The sequence below is a fragment of the Daphnia pulex genome, chromosome 10 (assembly GCF_021134715.1).
Source record: "Daphnia pulex isolate KAP4 chromosome 10, ASM2113471v1".
Lineage (NCBI taxonomy): Eukaryota > Metazoa > Arthropoda > Branchiopoda > Diplostraca > Daphniidae > Daphnia > Daphnia pulex.
The window spans coordinates 4219942-4243801 of record NC_060026.1 but is presented as its reverse complement, the minus strand read 5'-3'; the positions used below and the strand labels follow the sequence as shown (position 1 = coordinate 4243801).

At 42.9% G+C, this 23860-nt stretch overlaps 2 protein-coding genes across 5 annotated transcripts; one reads left to right on the top strand and one right to left on the bottom strand.

Moving 5' to 3' along the window:
* Positions 1 to 9016: 9016 nt before the first annotated feature.
* Positions 9017 to 18784, top strand: LOC124204385 (acetylcholine receptor subunit alpha-like 1). 2 transcript variants are annotated; one of them, XM_046601439.1, is made up of 8 exons: positions 9017 to 9804; positions 11944 to 12279; positions 14528 to 14940; positions 15035 to 15079; positions 15158 to 15267; positions 15503 to 15683; positions 16153 to 17208; positions 17945 to 18784. In XM_046601439.1, the coding sequence occupies exons 2-8, from the start codon at positions 12153 to 12155 to the stop codon at positions 18152 to 18154; spliced, it is 2142 nt and encodes a 713-aa protein (XP_046457395.1). In that variant the 5' UTR covers positions 9017 to 9804; positions 11944 to 12152; the 3' UTR covers positions 18155 to 18784. The 2 variants fall into 2 exon arrangements, with proteins under 2 accessions (XP_046457395.1, XP_046457396.1); XM_046601440.1 differs by having other exon boundaries at positions 9022 to 9804; positions 15044 to 15079.
* On the bottom strand, positions 17774 to 23736 carry LOC124204384. Of its 3 annotated transcripts, none has more exons than XM_046601436.1 (15): positions 23546 to 23736; positions 23332 to 23473; positions 23146 to 23259; positions 22880 to 23085; positions 22625 to 22807; positions 22416 to 22557; positions 21533 to 22338; positions 21287 to 21427; positions 20910 to 21064; positions 20327 to 20561; positions 19984 to 20223; positions 19369 to 19516; positions 19151 to 19268; positions 18932 to 19048; positions 17774 to 18227 (listed from the first exon to the last, which is right to left on the bottom strand). In XM_046601436.1, the coding sequence occupies exons 1-15, from the start codon at positions 23590 to 23592 to the stop codon at positions 18211 to 18213; spliced, it is 2811 nt and encodes a 936-aa protein (XP_046457392.1). In that variant the 5' UTR covers positions 23593 to 23736; the 3' UTR covers positions 17774 to 18210. The 3 variants fall into 3 exon arrangements, with proteins under 3 accessions (XP_046457392.1, XP_046457391.1, XP_046457393.1); XM_046601435.1 differs by having other exon boundaries at positions 23332 to 23488; positions 23546 to 23735; XM_046601437.1 differs by lacking the exon at positions 19984 to 20223 and having other exon boundaries at positions 23332 to 23488.
* Between the last annotated feature and the right edge of the window lie 124 nt (positions 23737 to 23860).

Here is a 23860-nt window from a genome sequence, read left to right as displayed (position 1 = left end):
TGATTGCCTGTTGGCACATCTCATATCCGATCATGCGATCCTATATATAATATCCTTCATATGTATTAGTCTGCATATTAGATTGGAAGGGAAGGGCGCGTATAGCTCTCAATAACGCACCGCCGAGAGTCGAAGCAATAATAATAATAATAATAAGGTTTTTGCCATCAATATGCAATAATAGTAAATAATTTAATACCCACTCGCCCTTGTAATTAAATTCGCTAAATAAACCGCGATACGTAAAATCAAAGATATATTTTCCAATTATAATAGGAATCTATAGCTACTGCTATAGCGTCGCTATTGATTCAGATTTAATTCCCATGTGATGTAATTATTTTTTATCGATCGATACAAACTTCTATATTTACGTAAATCTAATTACCTATTAATTAAAACGACGAAGTAAAAGAACCATGCATAATATAATGGTGGACGATTGCCAGCAGACGATTATTAGTCGCTGCTTCAATAAAAATCGGAGTAGTTTCGATATCTAAATTCCCTTTTTTTCCTTCGTTATATAACACTAGAAACTCCAGCCAAGTGTTGTCAACATTCGAAACGTTGGCGCCGTGCATGCGGAGAAGCTCTCGGCATCTGCTGATGGCGCGAATAATTGGATGCTGTCAAACAATAAATATAACCTCAGCAGCAGCAGCAGCAACTATAGCAGCAGAAAACCAGGGCGCGCGCCATTAATTTATTCGTAGATTTCACCGCGCACACATCACCCACCCTTTATTTCCCTTACATAATTTCCCACCATCTCTTTTGCATGCATCTTATCTACATCCCACCATGCATGCATCTCTCTAATATTGGCAGGATCTCTCGTCGACGTCTTGTATAAATAACGAACGCCATCGACCGCGCGCGCCAAAGCTCTAATTGGTTGCCCCCCTCATATTATAATTATACATACCCTACACAGCCAGCAGGAAATGGGTGGGTTTGGACGCCAGCCTATATACAGTTCCTATTGTTTCCTGTCGAGGTACACACAAGAGTTCAATGCTAATATCAATCATGGCTGCTGCTGCTGCCCTTATACAGTAGATCCATGTATAGAGATGTCTGTCCTATAGTATAGATCGTAAAAATTTAGAAGTTGTCACCACACTTCGGATAGACCTATACTCATCGAAGGCGCTAATAAATCACAATTTTGTTTCAGTTTCGTGAATATATTTTCTTATTGAATTGAGTTTGGGTGTTTTTAGTTAATGAACTTTATGAACCGGCTTAATCACTGTCTGTGTATCACCTAACTGTTGAACAACAGTTTTGATTTCGTACAGGTCCATCATACTTAGAATCCTACTAATGACCATACCTGATTATGATGGTCCATGCCTTAAATAACATCGTACATTAGTTGTTAGAAGATGATAGACGAGTATGCCATCGGGCGTATCGTTATTAATTAATCGGCTCTATCATAAACTTCTTGACGGAGTGGATATGGTCACAAGAGAACTGCAAAGTTCACGATGGCTGATAAATCCATTCAGTGAAGAGTTATTTACTGCTGATAATTAACTGAAATAGTTAAAATAATTTTAATCTATATATATTAATGCCAGTGTAAATCGTCACTCGTGCATTGTTTTTAATCATAGTCAAATAAATTAAGCTTTGACATCTTATTTCTGGCCGACAGATAGCAATTCACGTTAGCACTGGCGACGGATAATCACGTTCATTTAACTAAAACCGAATAAAACACCTCTTGCGGTAGAATTGTCGTTAAAATCTCCCTTTTCATTCAAAAGTAACGATGCAACGCAATTATTTTTCACGTTGTCACCACACTTTGGATAAACCTATACTCATCGAAGGCGCTAAAGTAAATCACGAATTTTGTTTCAATTTCGTCAACACATTTCCTTATTGAATTAAGTTTGGGCGTTTTTAGTTAATGAACATTGTGAACCGGCTTAATCACTGTCTGTGTATCACCCGATTTTTGTCCAACACTTGTAATTACGTTCAATACAACACACTTTTATTATAAACACTTAACCACACCCGATATTGGTATTCAAAGGCCTTAAATATTGTCATTTCATTTACTGTCATTGAGATAACCGTGCTTGCATACGATATATCTAAAGAGCAATACTAGCATTTCATAGACTCATGAATAGGTCATGGGATCGTCCACTAAATACCCTTGATAGGGGTAGCTTGGGATCCCTACACTCTATAAGAAGACTTTCACTGCTGTAATTTTGCCTCAAAATATTAACAAAAAATAATTGTTAAATTCTGCTGCTAGTGTATAAGTGCGTCGATACATTGTTTTTAATTCTAATCTAATAGATAGTGACATGACATCCCATTTCTGGCCGACAGAATGCAATTCACGTTGGCACTACCAACGAATTATCACGTTCACTTAACTAAAACACCTATTGCAGCAGGATAGTCGTTAAAATCTCCCTTTTCATTCAAAAGTATCGATGCAACGCAATTGTTTTCACGTCAGTTGTTGCATCATTCATGGGATGGGATTGTGTAGCGTATTACACTCCGAGAAATTATTTTTCGAGAATTACATTTGTTATCGAATAGATTTTGTGAATCTTTAGTTTGTGAACGTTATGATAACAACTATATTTACTTTCTATTCGTCGTGTACAACTGCTGTGTAAAAAATATGTTTGCATCTGAAGTTGCGTATACTTTAAAACAGATGTTCACCTGTTATTGTTGGTAAATTTTTATAATAGCGTTTTACAGTGTTTTGTTTGTTTACCGATACCACATACTGTTAACAGAAATAAAATATCCGAAAGGGAATTCTTTTAAGGACTATTTTTCATGAATGGCAAATGAATACCGGGTCCGGTATATTTGGCACAGACAGAAAATCTACTGCTGGAAAAGTATAGAGCCGAATCAGAGAAAGCAGCAGTAGCAACAAAAAGTGAAATCGAACTATAATAGGAAAGGTCTATAAGAACTGAAACAGCGTCTTTTTTTGCGGCAATAATAAAGTAGAGTGGGGGATGTCTGCGTTATATTTTCGCACACTTGATAGGACACAACAGGCCTGCTGTGCTGTGAGCAACAAAAGAGACTTATGGGTAGAGCGAACCACGCGCACAGGAGAGAATAGGAAAAGCTATTTGTCAACGACCTTTTTAAAGGTTTTCTATGCCCCCCATCCCCCCTGCTGCTGCTCTGCTCTTTTGGGATCTTTATAGATGTGTGTGTTCCGCGTTCAAGACCAGCCAGCACGTCCTTTATACACAGATTGCTATAAGTCTGATTGTTTCTCTATGTAGTTTTTTTTTTCGTTTCTTTTGTATGTAGCCATTAATATATATTGCCAAACGGGGGGAGAGAGAACTCCCATTCGAGATTATTTAGGTCTAATAGATATTTATGGGCTGAAATCCCCGCGTAGGCTGTAAACAGTAGTCCAATCCACTGACAGTTTATATAGTATATATCTTTCCAATTGTATAGCCCACAGTAAATCTATCTATAGAAACGATTGTCTATTAAAACAGTTGAGAGGTTTGGTGAACTGGAACGCAGCCCTATCATTTTCTCTCACATTGGAGAGTAGTATTGAGTTGGTGGTTTTCAATTCACACCGAAATGCCGCCGAAATGATCACCGCCATCGAGTTGTGTGTGCTGCTGTGCTGTATGTAGCCTATATCTAGCTGCTGCTGCTGCACACAGCAGCCAACGAGCCATATCTTTGTCTTTGCTGGCGTTGTTAAGGGCAACTTCTCATTATATGATTGTCTTCTCGCGGGATAGAAAATGGTGCTGCCACCGAAATAAAGCGACTGTGCACAAGTATATATACAGCGTAATGGCATGGAACAACATTTCCACATAGAGAAGAGGAGCGGAGGATTTTCATTGTGACAGGAAACTCGACGAGTATAGCACACACACAAGTCTATATCTACGAGAAAGAGCCATGATATATATAATAACAGCGCTATAGCTATGCTGCTATGCTGGGTTTTCTCCGCTATTTCCGCCACCAGCATAGCAGCATAGGCAAAAAAGGAAAAAAATAAGAGAGTTCAGGGGGCCAGCAATCCACTCAAGGCGCGTGCCATCATTAAAGCGAGATGCTTTATAGCTCTGTGAGTGTTTTCAAGTATATAGTCGACGCGCTCCCGTCCTAATTATATATGGAGAAAGCCGGAGGGGATGCTGCTGCTGCCTGTGCAGCAGTGGGCTCCTATATATGTAGGAGACACAGCGAGACAGGAGCTATAGCAGCAGCTAGGAGCACAAGTAATAGGAGAAAAGAAGGACTGGATGGATGGATGGGAAACGTGTCGTATAACTATACACATATCCATCATCCGTACATATATATTTGTACATCACAGCAACCTGCGAAGTTGTCGCACTGTTGCCAGTGTCAGCAAATAACCAAGAGACCCCTGTGTGTATATGTCTACGTCCCTGATGTGTTTGTGTATTGATTTTCATGTATATAATGTCACATGTATACAGCAGCGGAAACTAGATATAACATAAGCAGACTTGGTTAAAAATATAAGAAGAGCGCGGGAGGAGGATGGCAATGTTGGCCTCTATGGTATTAAAGACCATTGCTGCTGGATTGTGTCAATTGCATTTGCCGTAGTTCCATTTCGCTGATGCAGCATCCTCGACTGCTGTATGGGCCACGTATATATATAGTGTCTGCCACACGTGTGTAAGGTCAAAGGTCATTCAAAATGCACACGAAGGGAATATTTAAGGAGCTACAGAGCGCGCGCCTATACTATTATTATAAATATTGTATATATAATAAATATAAGGTCGAGATTAAATTCTTTATTTTGATAATAGCCCAAAAGGAATTGCTTGCTGCGGTCCTCCGCAAATAACAATATGTTATCACACAACACACAGCCCTCTGGATATCTCATGCTGAAAAGATATATATAAGAAAATAGCCAGAGGCGCGCGGGATAAATAATAATATAGGATCTCCAGGAGGAGGAGGAGAAAAAAAGCTCAAGTGTGATTTTGTTTTCTTTCCTTTTTAGATTTCTTTTTGTGTGTGTTATATTTGCTGCTGCTGCTGCTGCTGGCGCAATGTACAGACTATAACGCACACAAGATGTTGTGATGTATCCTATATGCGCGCGATCTTATCAAGTTTGATCACGTATATGAAAGAGAGAGAGAACGCCGGCACACATCGATGTTGTGCCGGCCAAAAAGGACAGCACACAGCACACACACACACACAAAATCTTCGGCCTATATTCTTCATCAAGAATTCCGTTCACGTTTTTACAGCACCGCGGTCCAGCAGCAGCAGCTCTCGTTTCGACGAAGGGAAAAAAAAGTTCATATTTAGAGAAAACGCATTTTGTCCAAACACCTTTTATACTTTCAAACTTCCCGCGCTTCAATTTAAAATGAAACCTTCAAGAACTATTTATAGTATAGGCACGTTAAATAGACGAATGTGTAGTAGTAATATAAATATCGTGAGCGTTGGAATGTATAAAAAACGCGACAGCAGATCACGCTTTGACACATCCATGGAGACACATCTATAAAAGAAGGCGAGAGGGTCTATATAGCTCTCTATATATAATATTATTAGATAGATATATAAGAGAGAGAGAGAGAAGAGTCTTTGGGCCGTATATATCAGTATGTGGCTATATACTTATCGATTGATCACGCAGGGTGGTGGCGGCGGCGCCTTGGCTGCTGTGCGCTGCTTTTGCTCTGTGTATTATATATATTTTCGCATGTGCACACACAGTGTGCTGCTGGGCTGTCTCGGCAGCCATAGATTTCTTCGACTTTGGGCATGCATCAGAATATATGGGATATATAGCCTATATATATCGAAGGGAAAACGCGTGAAATATATATAAATATAATATATTATTTAAGAATAAGAAAAAAAAAAGATCGATAGTGCAACACGCTGGCAATGCGGCTAATTTTGTTGGTTTGTGGAGATGAAAATACCCGACAGGGTGCGGCTGTTTTCTTACACACAAGAGGATGAAGAAGGTGCTGCTGCTGCTGCTGGAGGAGAGATGTGCTGGAGAGAGAATAAGACGTGTCTTCTGTACACTGCGGAATCAGTCAAGGAGAAACTTTTTCTTGTGTGCTGCTGCGTCTTGTATATCAGCAGGAGCAGACTTGACTCAGCATCGGGCGACGTCAGCAGACATCAAGGACAAACGACGGCGACGCCTTTTTTATATATATTAAAAATTTATTATATATATATTTACGTCCGCGCGCTCTTATTGCAGCAGTGTAGCGTGGCGATTAGATATGGGCCAAGAGAGAGAAACTTGTGAAAAAAGCTGATTTCCTGTCGATTATTATTGGCCCGTCAAAGTCTTCGGCGAATAGACCGCCAATTATATGTTATAACCGCGTGCAGCATTGGAAAGGGAGCGTTCATTAGCGAGGCTAAAAGCATATATATAGCCTATATATTCTCGATAAAAATTTGATTTTGCCTTTTATATTAAAAATGTTTGATAGAGGCCAATTTAGAATTCTTGGAAATTTTTTAAAAAAGGCTGGCTATAGCCTAATTTACATTTGAATTCCCTCTATATAATATAATAGCCTTATATATAAATTTATATACAAATATAGCCTGCATGATAACATATAGGCTCTTTGAAGTCGCCTAACGAACATGTTATAATAATAACCCGGCTGAGTGCTTTCACCAAGGAGAAAGAAGGAGAAATTATATTAATATCGCTGCTGCTGGCATATGAAATGGGTTCTACATAATAATATCAAATATAATTTCATCAAACGCGGATTATATATCTACCGAATTTCCATGTCAAATTCAGTTGTCGTTGCTATGCGACGACTCTGATGACGACCGTTTATATACCAGCAAAGCTGTTGCTCTCCTCGACGAAAAAATAAGGAATATAAGATGGGAGAAATATTCATTTTTGATGCATGGAAAAATACGCTTCTTCTCTTATTACGTAAGAACAGCTCCTCTCATTATATACGGATATAGACATTCATATGCAAATGAATGTCAAACATGTCGTGAAAACGACGAATAGGTTTTTAATTGATATAGCCCGCGCCTGATTATTATTCCATATCTACGAGAGAGAGAGAGAGAAAAAAGAGGGACGAATAATAATATCTAAAAGAAATGAAAAAAAAAACGAAAGAATTTTTATTTCTTTTTAAAAAGAGAAAGCCGAAATGAGAAAGAAGGGGAGGACGCCCACAGCAGCACACTCGGGTGATGTTGGACGAAACTATATCGTCGTTCTCTTCAGCTCCAATGTTGTGCCAGTCATGCGGAAGGTGAGTGGGATGAACGACACACACTCTCCTGGCGTCATATATACTAATGATCGCAGCCCTCCCATTTTCTCTATTCCGATGGCAATAGATTTTTATATCCCCATAAAATGTCAATAGATTTCCTCTATATGTAGTTATAGCAGAGGCCTGCTGATGCTTATACAGGGCTGTACACAAGAGAGGATTGATCGTGAGGTCAGGTGTATAGCTACATATGTAGGCCTAAATTAGAATCGTCTTTTATTATTGAGACACCATCAAAAAGGAAATAAGGCTTAATGCAGCTAATATAATAATACTAACAAGCTGCCGACGATTCTTGTTATAGCTGCCATATATATAGTGCGATCAATAATACAGATACATATGGAGGCTCGTCCTATATAGCTCGACTTCCTGTAGTCCATCAAGTCAGATAAATATCCCTAGTTGTTCCTGTTTTCCTGTAGATACTAGTGTTGATGATCGTGTTGATACTGCTGGACTCTGACAATCAAAAATCGAACCAAAATCGGAACTGACGGGAAAGTGCTGCTGTTTGCCAGGGTCTATATATCTTTCGTGTGTAGGCTATATTATATGCACAAAGAATCTACAAGAAAATAGAATGCTCTTATGTCGACGTACTATTGATACCATCATATATCTCTCTATAGCCTATACATGTTGGTGCTGCAAGAGATATCCCATCAATATAAGGGATATCTATCGGGCGTGAAAGTCAATCCGACAATATCCTGCACTCTCTATCATAGCATCTGTATTTATATAAATATATATTTTTCCTTTTTATATTAAAGAAATACAGCATATATAGATGTATAGGCTAGGCTATATACAATGCTGATGTCTATATACGTTCATTGCTATGTATGTGTTACATAAGAAGATTGAAAGGGCGGCCAAGATATCTTTGATGGACCATTGAATACATTTCATCAGAAACGTCTGAAACACTCTGCTGGATTTGTACAGCAGCGCAGCAATAATATTAGTTTTCCATACGTTTTCTTTGATATCCAGGATTATAATAAGAGAGTTGCATTAGCTTATATTACAATACGATATATACATCTATATGAAAAAGAGTTTAGTCGGCCTAATTGTTTGTAAAATACATATATAGCCTATCTACTATGCTCATCTATAAGTGAATCCAAGAACATAATTGATTGACTCTCCATCTTTATCTGACAAGAGCACTGAGCTGTATCAATGCTATTATTTTTCCCAAAAAACATCAAACAATCTTATTTATACATCCATCAGATATGTACAGTACATACACAGAGCCATAGAGCCCCTCGAGCTATATATTGCGAAATCTGGACCAGAAGTATATAACGGGGCACATCACACTGATGAAATCAGATCCATCTCCTTTCCCTATACTGTATATCTTTTTCTTGTGTGTATCTCTGTGTTATACATATCTCTTATTTCCTGCTGTACAGCAGCAGAGCACAGAGAGAAACAAAACGGGGCGCAGCATATCTCTATATACTTTTCTTGTAATATATTTTCCCCTTCTCTTCTCTTTCTCTTGCGCGTTGAACTGAGCTGATGCCTTCAGAGTCTCGGGGATTTATAGAGTCTAACGTCTTCCCATTGTATACATGTATACCGGTTCTCGGGGTTGTGCTATGCTGCTGCTGTGCAGTATATATAGGCACTGCGGCTCCTGGCTCCTAGTTTCAGTCGTCTGCCAGTTGCCAAAGGAGACGGACGCGTTTGCGTGCACGACTCTCCTTTTTATTTTGTTTTCCGTTTCCCTTTTCCCGTTTCTTTTGTATAGACATTGACAAACAGCAACTATACAACAAAAAGAAAGATTCTTCTCCTCTATTTTTTAATTGTCTCTATAGTTTTAGCCAATCAAAACGAATTTCAATGGCGTTTGTGGTTATTGTTCGATCCGGATAACAACTGTGCGGTTATATATATTCTTCCATCAAAAACTTGTTGTTGACACATCATCCAACGAAACAAAATCAATCGTCATCCTCTGCTGCTGCTGTGCCGGTTGGTTTCTCGGTATATCCATTTGTGCAGCTCCTTGTTTGCGCTCCTTCAAATGATTGGTGATTGGTGCTTCTGTTGGGCTCTGTCGTGCCGCCATTAAACAATTTCTACACACGAGAATATATATCCTATATACAAGAGCAAAAAATATACGATCTTCATCATATCCTCTCCACCACAAACGTGCCGTGTTTGTTGTGTTTGTTTGTGCTGTGTGTGCCGCAGTGTCTAGTGTGTTTCAATCAGGAGCTGCTGCCGAAAACGCCGTCGTCAGGAGCTCATCAGTGCGGGATTATAATAAACAGAAACCCGACGCGCGCCCCTATATCGACGAGTTTCCAACAGGACTTTTTTGATCTGATTTGTACATACAAGAATCAATGAAGAAATCCTCCCCGTCACTAATAACACACACGAAAATTTCGGTTCGAAAAGAGAGTGGGGGGAGAGCGTTGGGGTAAGTCTATCATCATCAGAGCGGGCTCCTAATATATATATAACGCCCAAAGTTTTCGTCTGCTCCTATACATCCTCTATAATGTGTAATATACATAGGGAAAAGGCGTCCATTGATAGTCGTTTGAAAATTTTCGCGGTCATTAGCGATCGCGCTCCTGTATATAAGGGCGACAAAAGAAATCCCATGATGAAGGAGGAGAACAATGGGTTGGCCAACGAGCTCCTCTTTTTGCCTTGAGACTCCTTGTATAAGTGATGAAAGCCAAAGAGCGTAGCTATAGCTATATCACACAAGGCGAGAGAGTTTCCATGCATAAAAGAAGAGCTTGAAGGAGGTCACTAATGTCGACTGCGATAGATCCAATAGAGTTCATAAGAGCCCAACAGGTAGGTCAACCGTCACAGCCATTGAAAGGCCACCACCAACTGACGTAACCTGCCCCCACTCAAACATCAGCGCATATAGATCTGAAAATAGAAGTTGACCTTTGAGCGAAAGAATAAGTTAAAGTATTGAAGAGAAAACGGAAGCAATAAGGAGCCCAACAGTGTCGGATTATCTTCCCAAATTCCTGACGTTTCCAGTTGCTGCAGTGCTCCTGGCTAATATTATCTAAAGATATATATATATATAGGAGAAGAGAGACATCGCCGGTTTCCTATATGCTGCTGCTGCTTGTGCTGCTGGCATAGCTCTCATCCAATCGACCCTGTCAGCAATCTCATTTGCTTTGCTCTTTCCGCCTCAATAGTATACGATCCGCCGGAGCGCTCCTCTTCCGCCCCGATGTTGACACTCTCATCGTGTGTCTAACCCCTTTACATTCGTTGTCATATATAGATAGTCTGCTGCACTCTCTACAGCTGCTGGGTGTATATGTAGCTCGGCTCTAACAGCACACACTATATAGCCCCCATAGATATATCTCGGTCGATCTCGGTCGCATTCGTCTGTACTCTGCGGTGTCAATTTGTGACATGCCGACAGCAGTTATAGACCGACTAATGAGATTTCCTCCCTCGAGCGTCGCTCTCAGAGTCCCCTCCATCGTGACGTCTCCATGTCGCATTTTGTCTGCGGCCGAGAGAGAAATCAGAGAGAGGCCCAACATCGGGTTATTGGCAGTGACTTATGAGTCAACATTACAGCTATTATGAAAAGAATAAATAGAATAGACCAAGACGAGACTCTTATCTTTTTCAAGCTCGCCAGAAGCCCTTTTCTTTATATGCGGCTCCTTATTGTTACATACGTTGTATCCTAATATAAGATAAAGGAGCGATTAGAATTGTGGCAAACAAAAGACGCCCGCAGTATTATATATGTTGCTATAATATCTCTCTCTCTGCTGCTATGCTGCTGAGAATAATCTAAAGGCACTATACAATTTTTCGATCGGTTCACCCCTTTACATGGCGTCTCTATGTAAACAATGTGTATATTAACATCAAAGTTGCTGTGCTTTACAGTGCCACAGGTTCTCCTTTTTACAAGGATAAAGAGAATGCTGTATACTACTATATACTATATAGACCTCGAGAGATGTATAGCTGTATGAACCTATTCACAAAGCACAGCAACACAGCAGAGACAGAGAGAATTTCTCGTCAAGTCGCTCTTATCGATCCGAAACAGTCGCCGGTTGTCCCTACATACTCCCCGCATGTCTATATAGGGTCTCTCATAAGATATATCTGTAGGAGCTAAAATACAACACCCACCACCACCACCACCACCAGCACTGCTGCGCGCGTGGAGAGCTGTATAAGGACAATTAAGTAACGATGACGAACAAAGTCCTTTCTGGTTACAATATACTATATCTAGACGACGAGAGAGTTGCTATACATCCAGCAGCATAGCAGCGCACCAGTGGCTATATAGATAAATGAGACACATTCCGTTGTTGGTAATGAATAAATGCCATTGAGCGTCTTCATAGACAAGCACAAGTCTTACCGATGTGCAATAGGAAGGAAAGGTCAACAGTTTCAGTATATAACTGGATTTAACTATTATGTGAATGACCGATCAAAGTTGGAATGAAATAACATTTTCCCCTGTTATTATTTCACACGTAGCGCAGACGACAGGAGCCTGATGTTCACATCTTTGTTTTTGTACTATATTATACAGATAGGTTCCGGGAATTGATCCTGCCATGACAGAGAAGCGCTGTTGGTTAGGAGCAACAGCAGCGGCAGCTGACAACGGACAGCAGCAGCAACTCACCCCGGACAAGAAGAGAAAGCAGGAGCCAACAAGAGGATCGCCCTGCTGCCGGACCAAGGAGACAATCACAGAAGGAGCATCAGGACGAGAAGAAGCAGCAGCAGCAGCACAGGATGTTATTCAGTCGGTATTCAACGTGCGTACAAGGCCGTCGGCGGCGGCGGCTGCTGGATCCTGCTGCCGGACCAGCAGCAGATGAATCGATCGGTCAGGAGCCAGCACAGCACAATAAGGAGCCGAGTGAGAATATTTCTCATTAACTGTGTTTTGTTTCTTTTTCCTATTGCAAATAAGAAGCAGGAGAAGATCCTTTCATGCATTATATAAGATCCAACCAAACCCATACATAAATATAGCCTATAGGCATGTCGAATAATAGGCAATGCTGGGTTTATTCAAACAGGATTGGCCACCAACGCATATATAGTATAGAAAATCCATCGTCTCTGCTCAAATGGAAGATATAGGACGACCTAGATACAGCATCGATAAATGCATATGTAGGCTGTTTAGAGGCTTTGCTAACCAACAACAGAAGAGAGGTGCAGGCGGCCCAGCATACGCACAATTAAGCTTCCATTAACAGGCATTGACTTTTGGGACGGGCTAGACTCTCCGCCTCCGTCTCACCCCTCTGCGCTTCTTGATAATACATTCCCTATGCTCCTGAGGGGGGCTCCCATATGTAATTGCCGTTCCTTCTATCTTGCTTATAGCTCCTTGTTTGTATCTCCTGGACTCGGGAGTTGAATTTCCGCCCCCTTTTTTTTGGAAAAAGGACTTGAACAGGAGGAAATGTAAATATAACCCAAAACATTACGTAATAACACAAACAAGAGTGTATTGAGTGCAGCTCTCTCTCCTATTATATAGGGTCTTAATAATATCCGCCGGACACATGGTGTATATAATCTAAATCTATTTATCTTCTATTACAATATCAAAGCTCTCAAATTCCCCCCGTTCATATAGACACAATATTATATAGATCCCATAGCTCTTCTTGACCATCGTCACACGGCTCCTTGGGTTCCTAGTATAGCAGACGAAAAAAAGTATATAGATTCCGCGGTTCTGTGTATTGGATCTATAGCCAACCCCCACTATAACCAACCCCCTCAAAATGGAAGGATATATGTGAATGAAAAATAAAATAAAAAATAAAATGGAAAAAGGATCGAGGCACAAATGACATGTCACATACAACAGCCGGGGAGAAGATGACGGAATGGTTTAGGCCTATTATATGCTGTGTGCTGTGTGGGGTTGTCGAGTCTATAGAGAGAAATCGCCTGTATACATACATGTGTGCTGCTGCTGCTGCACTGCCGAAAACTCTCCAGGGTCTCTCAAAGCTCTCTCTGCGCTCCTTGCTCTCTCTCTCTACTATGCGTCTCTCAGCAGTGGCGGATCAATAAAAGACGGCCGAGATCCTTTTTTTTTCCTCCTCTTTCCTTTTCTATACAGATATATATATACTATATATATATCGTATCTTTAACTCGCTCCGACAGCCCTCTCTACGTGGTATCCACATCAGAGAGGCGATATTTATATTTATCGTAATATATTTTGAACAAGATATTCTCTCTTCTCTATGTTACATGTGCTGCATCGTTTATATTCCTTTATCGTACAAAGTTTTACGCCCGCAGAAACCGACATTACATTTACAGCAACAACACCATAATAAGAATGTGTCTTGTTGATTGTGATTGATGAAGAAACATTATATACATCAGCTAGACACAAAATCCGCACTGGAAATCTTTAGACTTATCAACTTTAGATCGAATAGCTATATAAAGAATGCTGTATATATTTAGTTGATAGCTTATATATACAAGTTGATGTATATACAGCTATTCCTCTACTTTATACAGAGTTCAAAGAGCCCATGTTAAAAAGTACACAGAACCACAGCAGAGAACAAGTGGACAATGTTTTACATTTATTCTTTTTTTCTTTTTGATTTTTTCCGGCTAAAACTTTTTTCCCTTTTTTTTTCGTCGGTTTGGAATTCAATGGGAAAAAAAGTTTTTGGCCTATTGCATATATATAGATGTATATATACCAGGCCGACATCAAAAAGGGGGTCTGCCGATTATATATTGGCTTGAATAGATCAATAAGAAGCCAACCGTACTGCTGTATAGTGATGCACCAGTATTATATATGACCCTCTCATAATAAATCGGACGAAAACAAAATCAAATGTCCTGCGTTATACTGGGAAGTTTTTCTCGATTCTTTTTGGCAGGATAAATGTAAAAGAATTAGACTTTGTTTGTGTTTGTTTGTTGTATATGCCTATATCCTATTTAGACTGGTTATATGTGTTATATTATATGTGAGATGTGCTGTGTGTGCTGTATATATTTGCCGTTGTATCATCGGCAACGGAGCGGCTAGTTGCTGGTCTCTGCGATGTGCAAGTGACGGCCGTGATGATGGACGACTTTGGCTTATTTTGGCTCCTGATTATTAGGTGGTGCTGAGGCTGCTGGCATCAACTGCTGGCCAGCCAGCAAAGAAAGAAGAAGAAGGCCGCCGTCAGCGGAGAATAACGAAAGCTTATCATTAGCCGGCCCTGCTGCTGCTGTTGTATTAGGACTACAACCTCCTTCTCCTATTCCTATTCCTCCTCCTCCTTCTTCTTCTTCTTCTTCCAGCAGTGGCGGTTCGTCTCTCTTGTTCCGGTGGACGGGATTTGCCCAACTGATTCTGCCGCCACTGCTCATCCTCCTCTCCATCGGTTGTCCGGCTTCGGCCGATCAGGACGCCAAGCGGCTTTACGAGGATCTACTGACCGACTACAATCGTCTCATCCGGCCCGTCGGCAACAATTCCGACCGGCTGACCGTCAAACTCGGACTCAAACTCTCTCAGCTCATTGACGTCGTGAGTTTTATATTTCCGTCATCCGAGCGCTGGCCAGCCGAACGGCCGGCGCTCAAAATCAATTTCATTCTTTGCTAATTTCTCATTCCCTTAGAATTTAAAGAACCAGATTATGACCACCAACATGTGGGTAGAACAGGTAACAATCAATTTTTTAAGAAAAAGATGTTTAACGGTTTAATTCATTTAAAATTCGGTTGTATTTGTCTACCTATAGGAATGGTTCGACTACAAGCTGAAATGGGACCCGGAGGATTACGGCGGTGTCAAGACACTTCACGTTCCGTCCGAAAACATCTGGCTGCCGGACATTGTCCTCTACAACAAGTCAGTTAAAAAAAAAATCCTTATATATGCCTATATTTGTTGATTGATTTAAAATTTATCTATTTTATGATTTTTTAAAATTATTATTATTATTATTACTTTTATTATTTTATTTTTAATATTATTGTTATTTTATTATTTTATTTTATCATAATTTTGATTTATTGATTAGTATTTTTTTAAATTTATTCATGATGACTGATTGGATGGGGGTTTCGATTCAAATGTATTCCAGCGCCGACGGCAACTACGAGGTGACCATCATGACGAAGGCGATCCTGCGACACGACGGGACGGTCACGTGGAAGCCGCCGGCCATCTACAAGTCCTTTTGCGAGATCGACGTCGAGTATTTCCCGTTCGACGAGCAGACCTGCTACATGAAATTTGGATCCTGGACGTCCGACGGCAATACGGTAAATACAAATCCAATAATAATCATATTGAATTGAATTGAATTCATTTAAGATTGATGAAGACAGGATCGATCCTTATTCTTGTGTACATAGCGCACATGTCTAGTCTAACTCTCTCACGCCCTTAATCGATACTTAAGGCCGGCGTTCCGCCATTCGTCCCTTTTATTTATTTTTTTTCTTCTCCCTCTCCCCTCTTCCCTGTCCGCCCAGCAGAGTGTAAGTGTGTAGTTTTTGCCCGCTGCCGGCCCGCTATATACCCAACCAATCTCTTTCTTATCAACCGGCATCCATGCGAGAGTATATAGTAGACGACACGCCTGGCAGACTTTGATTTCCAGTTGCTTTCCGCTCACAAAAGAATAGCCTAGTTCTATATAGGCCGTCAGGCCCGTCTCTATATAATAAAAAATATCCAGCTCTTTCAAACAAAAATGTGATTAAATTGAATTTGATGATTTTTCTTCAGGTTGACTTGCAGCATTTGCACCAGACGCCCGACTCGAATTTGATCCAGGTGGGCATCGATTTGCGCGAGTACTACTTGAGCGTCGAGTGGGACATCATGAAAGTGCCGGCCCAGCGCAACGAAAAGTACTACAGCTGCTGCGGCGACACGCCCTTCCCGGACATCTTCTTCAACATCACCCTGAGACGGAAAACGCTCTTCTACACCGTCAATTTGATCATCCCCTGCGTCGGCATTTCCTGCCTCTCCGTTCTGGTTTTCTACCTGCCGGCCGATTCCGGCGAGAAGATGTCGCTCTGCGTTTCCATCCTCCTCTCGCTGACCGTCTTCTTCCTCCTGCTGGCCGAGATTATTCCGCCGACGTCGCTGACGGTGCCCCTCCTGGGCAAGTACCTCCTCTTCACCATGATCCTGGTGACGCTGTCCGTCCTGGTGACCATCATTGTGCTCAACGTCAACTTCCGATCTCCTTCCACCCACCGGATGGCCCCGTGGGTCAAGCGGGTCTTCATCGGATTCCTGCCCAAATTGCTGTGCATCACCCGGCCGCCAAGGAACCAGCAGCTCAGCGAGTGGGAGATGAACGCCCTGCCCACTCGAGGCACGGAGATCTCCATCATTCCCGTCGGCCAACAGCAGCATCACCTGCCGTCGGGCGGATGCTCAGAGTCGTGGCCGCTCAATTCTTCCTCTTCCGCCGGACCTAATAACAGCACGGCCGCCATCGACATGGAGATGCCCTACAGGCAGACGACGTCCGGTGGTGGTGGTGGCAAGGGGTCGCAGGCCGCTTGCGGAGGAGGCGCTTCCGCTTCTCGAAACGGCCGGTCCAGTCAGTTGTCCGGGCCGCCGCCACCACTGGCGGCGGCCGTGGCGGCTGCCGAGAACAACGGCGGCGGCTGCCAGCAGCACGGCGGATGCAGCCGCACCAACAGCGGAGTCAAGCAGCGGGCGGCCATCCATCAGCAGGCCCAGCTGCCCGTCGAGATGGAACACTCGATCGAAGACGTCCGTTTCATCGCTCAACACATGAGGAACAAGGACCGATTCGACAGTGTAAGTCCGTCACTCTTAAAAATATTCCTTCCGTCCGGATCAGCTTCCCCCAGCGACAGTCTGTAGATCTAAAAAGGGCCGGGCCGGGCTGGGCGAACGGGCGGAATATTGATTTTGTTACACGGTCCAAAGGATTAAGACAATGGCATTAAGCTGCTGCTGCTGCTGCTGCTGGATGCTGTTGACGTTTGTGTCTGCCCGTCCATCCAGCAATTCTTGGGGTTGGCTGGGCAGGAGTGTGGTGTGCGCCCGGTTATGTGTACATAAGTCCGTCCAAGTGGTTCGACGTAAATCTGATTCGATTGGCGGAGCTGCTACTCAAAAATAGTCGCCCGGAATTATTTTCTCCTCTCCTTTCATATCCTTCCTCTCCTTACCCGTCCTTACCCCCGCATGTTCTAAAGTGACTCGGACGGGCGAGAGTCAATGTTGATCCAGCTATATACTAGTCCAGATAGAAAGAGAGAGAGAGAGACGGCCAAAAGGGAAGAAAATAAAAGAAAGAGGGAGGCACTTGAAGGATAGCAGCGCTGAAATTCGATTAAATTTCTTGGACCAACAGCAGTAGCAACTTGACTTTTTTTCTATTGATACAAGGACGCGGGTGGTACATACGGACGGACATTTTATCGATTCCGAAAGTTCAAATGAAATGAAAATGTTTTTCTTTTTTTCTCTGTTTGTTTGTTTGTTCGGATGGGACGGGGGATTTTTTGTTTTCTTCTATTTATTTTAGGTGATTGAAGACTGGAAGTTTGTGGCCATGGTCTTGGATCGCTTCTTCCTGTGGCTGTTCTTCGTGGCCTGCGTGGCCGGCATGGCCATCATCATCCTGCAGGCGCCCTCCCTCTACGACACCACCCAACCCATCGACATCAAATACTCCAAAATCGCCCAGAAGAAGCTCAAACTCAAGAACATGGATCACGATTTTGCGTTCACCTAATCGATTTAACGACGACGACGACAGCGACACTTGAAAAAACAAAACATTTGATAAGCTCAGTGGCTCCCTAAAGCTGGACAAAATAAATAAAGAAAAAAAAATAAGAAATTAAATTAAAAAGAAATTTGTTAATGAATGAAAAAAATGAAAAACTATTGTAAACTATTTAACAAAACACAAAAAAATTATGACATTTTTCATGTGATGGAATGAAATCTTTCGATTCTTCTTTCTCTTTCTCTCTATCTCCTCTCTAACTTTCTCTTCTCTTGTTCAAAATTGGGCGGTTATTTCAAATGAACCGCACACACTATCACTATGATATGTAAATTGTGTTACAATTTTTCCGTTTTGGGGTTTGACACTACTAACAAATGAGTAGGGTCTAAAAAAAACAATTCAATTATTTGTTTCTTGGTCTAATTTTGTTTTTTGTTGTGGATGAAAACGGTCGAAACCACAAAATTTGTTTCTAATTTTTTTTCTCTGTGCTTACAAGATGAGCCGAGTGTTACATACTAAATATCTAATGTTGTTTCGATTATCTTTCCTCGTTGTGTATACACTATCATGTTTTTACTGTTCTTCGAAAACAAAAACTAAAAAACCAGATACAATTTACCAAAACTATATGCCTGTGTGAGTGACTATATACTATGTGTAGATCTGGGCGGGGTCTACAAAAACAATCAATTTCCCAGGGAGAATGAATAGCTAAACATGCATGGGGAGGTTGTGGGGTTGGCAGCTGGATGGATGGAATAATTGAAGGCAAACCTGATAGCTCGTTGGCGCATAAGGTCGAATCCCGCTCGCCGACGTGCAGGCAAAAGAGCCGATTTTTCTGTGGATCCCTCAGGAAATAAGCTGGTGTCCGCTCCTGTCCGGCATTGACTGATGATGTTTCCCCCCACCAACCAACCAAACAAACAAAAAAAAAGACAAAAATTACAAGAGAAAGTCTTTTATTTCTTTTAAAATGTCATTGATATGTACCTTCGTTGTTGGTGAACTTGTCAACGATGACGTGCAGCGGTCGCCGCAGGTGGACGCAACTGTCACAATAAAGCGATAGGATCTGACTGGCCACACTGACTGCCGGAGGCCGTGATTTCTGTTTAAAAACAAATTCAGGATCGAAAGAAAAAAGTTTTTGATCCTTTGATCCTTTTACCAAATTAAAATTTGACTCAAAAAATCCTTTCTTTTTTTACCGATGACAAATAGACGAATTCGCCCTCGTGGGGTAAAACATTGTCCTGCAGGATTTTCCAGACGTTGGCCGGCAATTTGAGCCAGGATCGGCAGCAATCGCCGCTGAAAAAGACCAGGGCCTGGCCCGTTCCGTCTTCCACCGTGCACCTTTTTTTTGTTGTCCATCCATCCGTCCATCCGTCCGTTATTATGTTTTTATATTGTTGTGTGTGTGTGCGGAGGAGGAGGAGGAGGCGTGGTCAGCAATGGATGTGTATCCATCCGCGATGATTCAATAATAGACGGCGGGGTTGGGGGTGGGATGGTGGCCAGGAAATGAATACACGATGGGATACATCACCCCAAAGTAGTCCGGTAGTAGTTGGTGTAGTAGTAGTCATCGTCGTCGTAGTGCAACATAGATAGATAGAGAAAACAAGATCGAAATGAGAGAGTTAGACGTTGTGCAGTGAGAGATCCGTCTGTGTGTGTGTGCCGGAGGCGGAAATCAATAGCGCGCCGCGTTGAGGCTTAGACGGGGGATGGGGCGCACCCCACCCACCCACCGCCGCCACACCACCCCAGTGAACCTCATAGGGAGAGAGAGAGAAATAAGAGTAGTCGTTGTAGTATACCAGGCTTTCAGATCGACTTTGCAGCCTGGCTGGTTCCAGTGGCAGCCAACGTAAGTGCAAGTTCCCCTCGTGACAGCATTGCCGCAGCCGGAGCAGAGGCAGTTGATGGAGATTTTATGGATGTAGCGCACTGTCACGAGGCAGCTGAAGACATCCTTGGGCCGGATGGACTCCAATTGGCACAAGTAGCGCCGCCCGATACACGACTCCTTCATCAACTCGAGTCGCGGCTTGCTCGACCTGTGCAATTGACAGCCAATCGTCCAGTTCCCCTTTGTCGATTATTTCCCCATTTGGATTATTATTATTGGGGTGGGGGGAGGGATTTGAATTTGATTATTACCCGAAATTCCGGCCGATTTTCAGGAGGCGGATGCACGTCAACAAAGTCGACGTGCAGTAGAGACGGCCCGTCTTGTGCGTCTTGCGCAAGCACAGCCACGTCAGTTCCACTTCGGTACCGACAAAGAGACCCAGCGGATAGACCTGGCCCTCGCGCAGATTGAAATACACGTCGATCCGGCTGCCGAAGCTGCACTCGCGGTCGTCGCCCATTTTCAGGATCAATTTCTTGTTGCCTATTGACGAGAGAGAGTAAAAGAAAATAAATATAAAAGGGGGGGAATTCCCCTTCGGGTGCAAGCTGACGCCCCATTCGGGAGAAAATAATAATCAATTCAACTAGCGCCACCGCCAAATTCTCTGCAGCATCGATTCCAGTCTATAGAGCTGGCCCGGGTGTGTGTGTGTGTGTGTGTCACAGAAAATGGTATTGATGAAGACAAGTGTTATCCTTTTGCAGCTCTCCTAGCTGGCCATCTAATCACGACCCGATTGACTGCACCTGAGCCCAGCTCTTTTTTCTAGCCCAGGAGGATAACTAACTAATATCTACTATTTTCGTTGGAATTCCGTTCAAATTATACCGGGAATGCCCAGCCAAGTTGTTCCTCGATGAGTGGTGTAAGTTTGGCCGACTCGCTCGCTGGAAAAACGAGGATCCATATGCATCCGGTCGACGATCCTTCCCCGCAGCGAAACCGTCTGCCCGATCTCGTCCAGGGACAGGCACTCCTCCGCCCTGGATGGAATATACATACATGCCAGAGAAAATAAAAAAAAAGAATAAAAAAGAGAGAAACGGATCTATAATGCAGAGCGACGCAGTGTAGAGCGCCGCCGGCAAGCCGAGGTCAGGAGCTGCTGTGTGTGTGTTGTGTGTATATGCGTCTGTGTTTATATCGATCCTTTTTCGTTCCTAGCTCTCTCTCTCTCTCCAAGGTTTTCCCTATTAAATATTTACCTCAGTACGTCGCGGCGCATGTACGACTCACTCCTCGGGAGGTGGTAGGCCACCGGGTAGATTGCCACCACGTCCGGAACCAGATAGACGTGATTCTTCAGAGCGTACTGCGGCACTTCTTTCAGGGCCGAGAGGTAAATCCTGAATGATTCAACGATCCACCCCAAATGAAATCAAAAAAAGGAGAAGAGAAAATCAGATCAAAAAATCAGATTGATAAGAAGATTACGGAATTTTTTTGGTTACGGGTTGCTCAGTAGTTTCCGGCGAGCCAGACGGATTTCGTAGACCCGGCCTTCCACCAGGGCCGGATAGCTCAAAGTCGGGTGATCCTGGCTGACCAGCAGGATGCAGTTGGCTGGACCTCCTTCGGCGGAAGACGGCCACTGGCTGGACTCGACGACCGACTCGTCCTTTTTGCGGCGTTTGGGATCGTCGCCCAGCCGATCGGCTTCCGACTGGCCGTGGAGGGAGGCCACGATCAGGAAGCCAAAAACGTGGCGGATGGCCGTGTCGCTGGAGTAAACCATTTGCGGAAGACTCTTGTTCAACGCCAGGAATCGGACGCTCTCCGTCGACGGATTCGTCTCGTCGACGACGTCCGGCTTGGCCAGCGGCAGGCTGGCCGCGTGGAATTCCTCGATGCTGACATAGACCCTCTGCTGCTGGTGGTGGCGATCCTCTTCCACTGTGAAGCATTCCCGGTGGACGGAAAACTTGGAGGCGAAAACGCATCGGTCCCGGAACTGGTGACAGTCGCGATCCACGGCCACGACCTCCACCGAAGCGTGGCCGTCCCTGAGCTCCCAACGCCCGTTAAGGAACGAAAGGATTCCCAGGAGGATCGAGAGGCGGTCGGAGCGCGAATCGATCGGGGCCACATCGTGTTTCCAATAGAGTGGCGACGCCGTTTTCGGATTGTTCTCCGGAATTTTATTTTTCACGTCCGGACCGCCAGGGCCGGTGGTGGTCACCCACAACTCGCGGTCGTTGCAGCGCCTCTCAACGGCGTCGGGATCCAGAGGCCAAACGTCAATGTTCCAACAAGTTTCCTAAAGTCGTGTAACAGTCGTTAATATTCATTGTGACAGCTAGTAGACATTGTCTGCACACATTTGTTGCGTGATACCTTAGTGCAGGGGGCGCATCCACCGCCGTGCTCCAGGAATTCTCGCGACAGGGATCGTCTTTTGGTTTCGACGGGCACCGTGGACGCGATGTGATCCACAAGTGAGGCCAGAACTCCTTTTTGATTGACGCTGGCGAGTTTCCTTGATGGATAAAAATTTGGTTTTTGTCAGGAAATGGATGGCACGTGTTCGACGGGAGTGTGCCCACCTGGTGACGTTTTCACGAGGTAAAATTCCGGTCAGTTTATCGCAAAGCGTTTGACAGAGTTCGTAGAGACTAAACATCAGCCCGATGCCGTGGTTGTTCTCCAGTGCCAGGTGCTGGATAAAGTCCTGGCTGTCTTCCCTGGCGGATTTCGGGAACAATCCTTCATTCTCCTTGTGAACAGTCCTATATTCAATCGACAAAACATTATGATATGGTGGGGAATTTCATCAAGCCATAGAAATGTTGTGTGTTTACTGGTTGACTAGGTTTCCTCTGCCACAAATCAGTACAAGGAATTGATCCCTAACACATAGCCTGTGAGCACCATGCACAACAACAGTGTCCCCTTTCTTTATAATTGGTATGCTGGTGACCAATTTCATGTACGTAAGGCACAGGGTTAGGCTGTCGTCAAGTTGATAAAAGCCTGAAGACCCAAAAGCGTCATCTGTGACTTTACCCTGCAGAAAATAATGATTTCACCAAGGAGGAATGAGAGTACATGTTTTGTATTGAATTACCTCATAATTGATCAAGTTGGATGACAAGGAATATTTCACTATAGCCTTTTCAATTCTGGTTAATTGGGAGGTTTTGGTGGTTTCCAAAACAGATATCGGCTTGCTGCTGGCGTGCTATGGATAAAATAATGGCATTGATTTTTGTGGGGTGAATAGTCGACTATAATATCTGTAATTAATACTCACTCCAGAAATGGTTACTCTCTTTAGCTCATCTAATTTAATCCACTGTCTCATTACTAAAATTTCTTTCCAATTAGTCAGGTGGTTTCTGTCAGTCACCATGATATTCCATCTCTGATTTTCCAATGACACTTCAAAAAATAGACTTTTGGGATTGATGCTAGTTTTAAAAATAACTGTTATAAAACCCCATATCATGTCATCATCTTTTACTTACTAAATAATATGGCTTATAGCAGTTATTTTCCCTTCAATTGTCTCCATTACGTTTACAAAATTAGTCCTTCCGGTAAAACACGAATCGTGAGATGTTTCAAAATATTGTAAATGTAAACAAGACTCGTTTGTCGTATCGATACAGACGATACAGACGACGACAGCCGTTGCCCCGGACGGAGTGAAACTGCTACTCGAATCTCTACGCTGATTTATTTTTATCAATATGGGATAGCAATTTTATTTCCCTTATAAGGATTGTTAAATGTTAATGAACTGTATTATTGCGCAATTTTACTACAAGATGAATGAAAGA